This window comes from Egretta garzetta, unplaced genomic scaffold, assembly GCF_000687185.1.
Source record: "Egretta garzetta isolate BGI_Z169 unplaced genomic scaffold, ASM68718v1 scaffold986, whole genome shotgun sequence".
Classification (NCBI taxonomy): Eukaryota; Metazoa; Chordata; class Aves; order Pelecaniformes; family Ardeidae; genus Egretta; species Egretta garzetta.
The window spans coordinates 77,791-79,948 of NW_009259903.1; the positions used below are offsets into that span (position 1 = coordinate 77,791).

Here is a 2,158-nt window from a genome sequence, read left to right on the forward strand (position 1 = left end):
CGGCGCCGCAGCGGGCTGGCCGTGCACAGTTCGCCTCTCCGTGCATGCGCTCTCCTGGGGGTTGTGAAAACACAGTGGCCTGGTGTGGAGGACCAGGTCAGGGGTGCTCGTTCTGCCCTGCCAGCACGGCGGCGTTCCGGGGCAGATTTCTGGGCCGTCGCGGTGGCGTGAGCTCTTGCGGCCGCGGTGGGCTGAGCGAGGAGGTGGGTGGCGTGGCGAAACCTGCTATTGCAGAGCAGTGCTTTCCCTAGAGAGGTGTGGAAAGAGCAGAAGGGGGCTGGTGCTCCCGTCCTGCCCCAGCCCCTGCAGCCTGGAGGGAGGGTGGGAACGTGCAGGCTTCCCCATGCCGCTGGGAATGAGCTTAGGGCTGGGAAGAAAGTTGTACTGGAGAAAAGCAATGAGACCGTGCCCGGTCTGTCTGTCCCCAGCCCTTCCACCAGGAGCCACCGGGGCTGCTGAGGCTGCCTGGGCGAGGCGCCCGCCCGACGGGGGAGGCTGCAGAGCGGGTGCTGCTCCTTTGCCTGGCAGCGCTGGCTGGCAGGGCACGGGCGAGCTGTTCCTGGGAGCCCTCGTGGGCAACGTCGCAGCCCGGGTCTCAGGGCTTGCTGCCGCCTTCCGCCAGCCGTCGAGCGGCTCATGCTGGCCGGGACTGCCGGCTGTTTCGGCAGGTCTCACTCCTCCCCTGAGCCTATGGCCCCGGCCAAGCACGCGACGTGTGTCATTGCAGGGTCCTCGTCCCTCTCCCCGCAGCAGCCGAGCTCCAGCCCTGCTGCTGTGCGGTGGCGTGCCGCGGTGCTGGGCACGGGGGGTGTGCCGAGGGCACAGTCGCCCTGGCCCCGTGCGCCGGGGGGGTCCGGGCCGCTGCTGGCTCGGGGAGGCAGCGGGCAGCTGGCTTGCCCTCCGTGCTTGTGCTCGCCCCTCGCTTGGGGGGACGCCCGGTGACCAGGTCTGTTTTCTCTTGCAGAGGACGATCTCCCTGGGCGCCGGGGACAGGCAGGGGATCCAGACGCCCATCAATGACTCGCTTCCCGGCAGCAGCTGCAGCGTGGCCCTGCTCTTCCGCCAGCTTGGTGAGACTTCTCCCCGCGCCGCCTTCTCACCGGGTCCGGTGCCAAACCCAGCTGGCCGCGTCCTGGGATGGAGTTCCCTGCACGCTGCTTCCCACCGTGCTCCTGCGCCTGGCTCGTCAGCTCAGGGCTCCCTTCCAGCTGCAGCCAGCTCGGGCTGAGCCCCCCCCGGCCCTGCTTCGCCTCCCCTTCCCCAGGAGGGCGGGAGATGGGCAGCTCTCCCCGGCTGGGGCGCAGGCGCGTGCCCAGATCTCATGAGGAGCAGCCCGGGTGGCAGGGACAGTACCCGGTGGCGTGCTGCCCGTAGCCTTGTGCCACAGGCTAAAGGACACTGGCAGCTCAGCAGAGCTGCTGAGCACCTCTCGGGAGAGGGGCTTCCTTGGGGGAGCACCCACCTGGGCGGCTTTTTGGGAGGATGTTGAACTCCTCTGTTGCGCAGGCTCTGGAGACAGGGAATGGGATCTGGCTCGGGTGGGGTTTCGTGGTCTCTGGTGGGGTGCGAGAGGGGAACCCTCATTTCTGAGCGCTCTTCTCTCCCCTTTTCTCCCCAGGCATCACCAATGTGCTGTACCTCTTCTGTGCAGCGCTTACTGAACACAAGATCCTGTTCCTCTCCAGCAGTTACCAGAGGCTGACCGATGCCTGCCGGGCTCTCCTTGCACTTATGTTCCCCCTCAAGTACAGGTGAGGGAGCCCCCCCTCTCCTCAAGCCCCTCAGCCCTCCGACAGCAACCTAGAGCCTGCCGAGCCCGTGCCGGTCCTGCCTCCCCCTCTCCCCAGGCCCTTGCTGCCTCCTGGTCTCGTAGCTGTGATCACCAGGAAGCAGCCGTGTTCTGGGCGCTGCTGGCCAAGGGGCAGGCGAATGCCCGCAGCTCTGGGCTCTGCTGAGAGCCCCTTTCCTGAAGCCTTCGGCGCGCACAGCACTGTAATTCCAGAGGGCGTCTGCAGCAGCGATGGGCTGCGAGCCTTCCACCCCCACCTCCCTCCTCTCTGCAAGGCCGGGGCTCTGGCACTGGAGTGATGGAATAGAATCACGGAATCGTTTGGGTTGGCAAAGCCCTTTGAGCTCCCCCAGCCCAACCATTCCCCTA

General features: G+C 67.1%; 1 protein-coding gene across 1 annotated transcript in view; it reads left to right on the forward strand.

Annotated features, from left to right (window-relative positions):
- The window catches only part of LOC104127481 (myotubularin-related protein 5-like), a gene marked incomplete at its 3' end in the record, with an annotated part of 66,798 nt that overhangs the window by 37,627 nt on the left and 27,013 nt on the right, over window positions 1-2,158 (forward strand). The window contains 2 exon segments of the mRNA XM_035895677.1: window positions 965-1,070; window positions 1,619-1,751. Of these exon segments, the coding sequence (XP_035751570.1) occupies window positions 965-1,070; window positions 1,619-1,751 (239 nt within the window).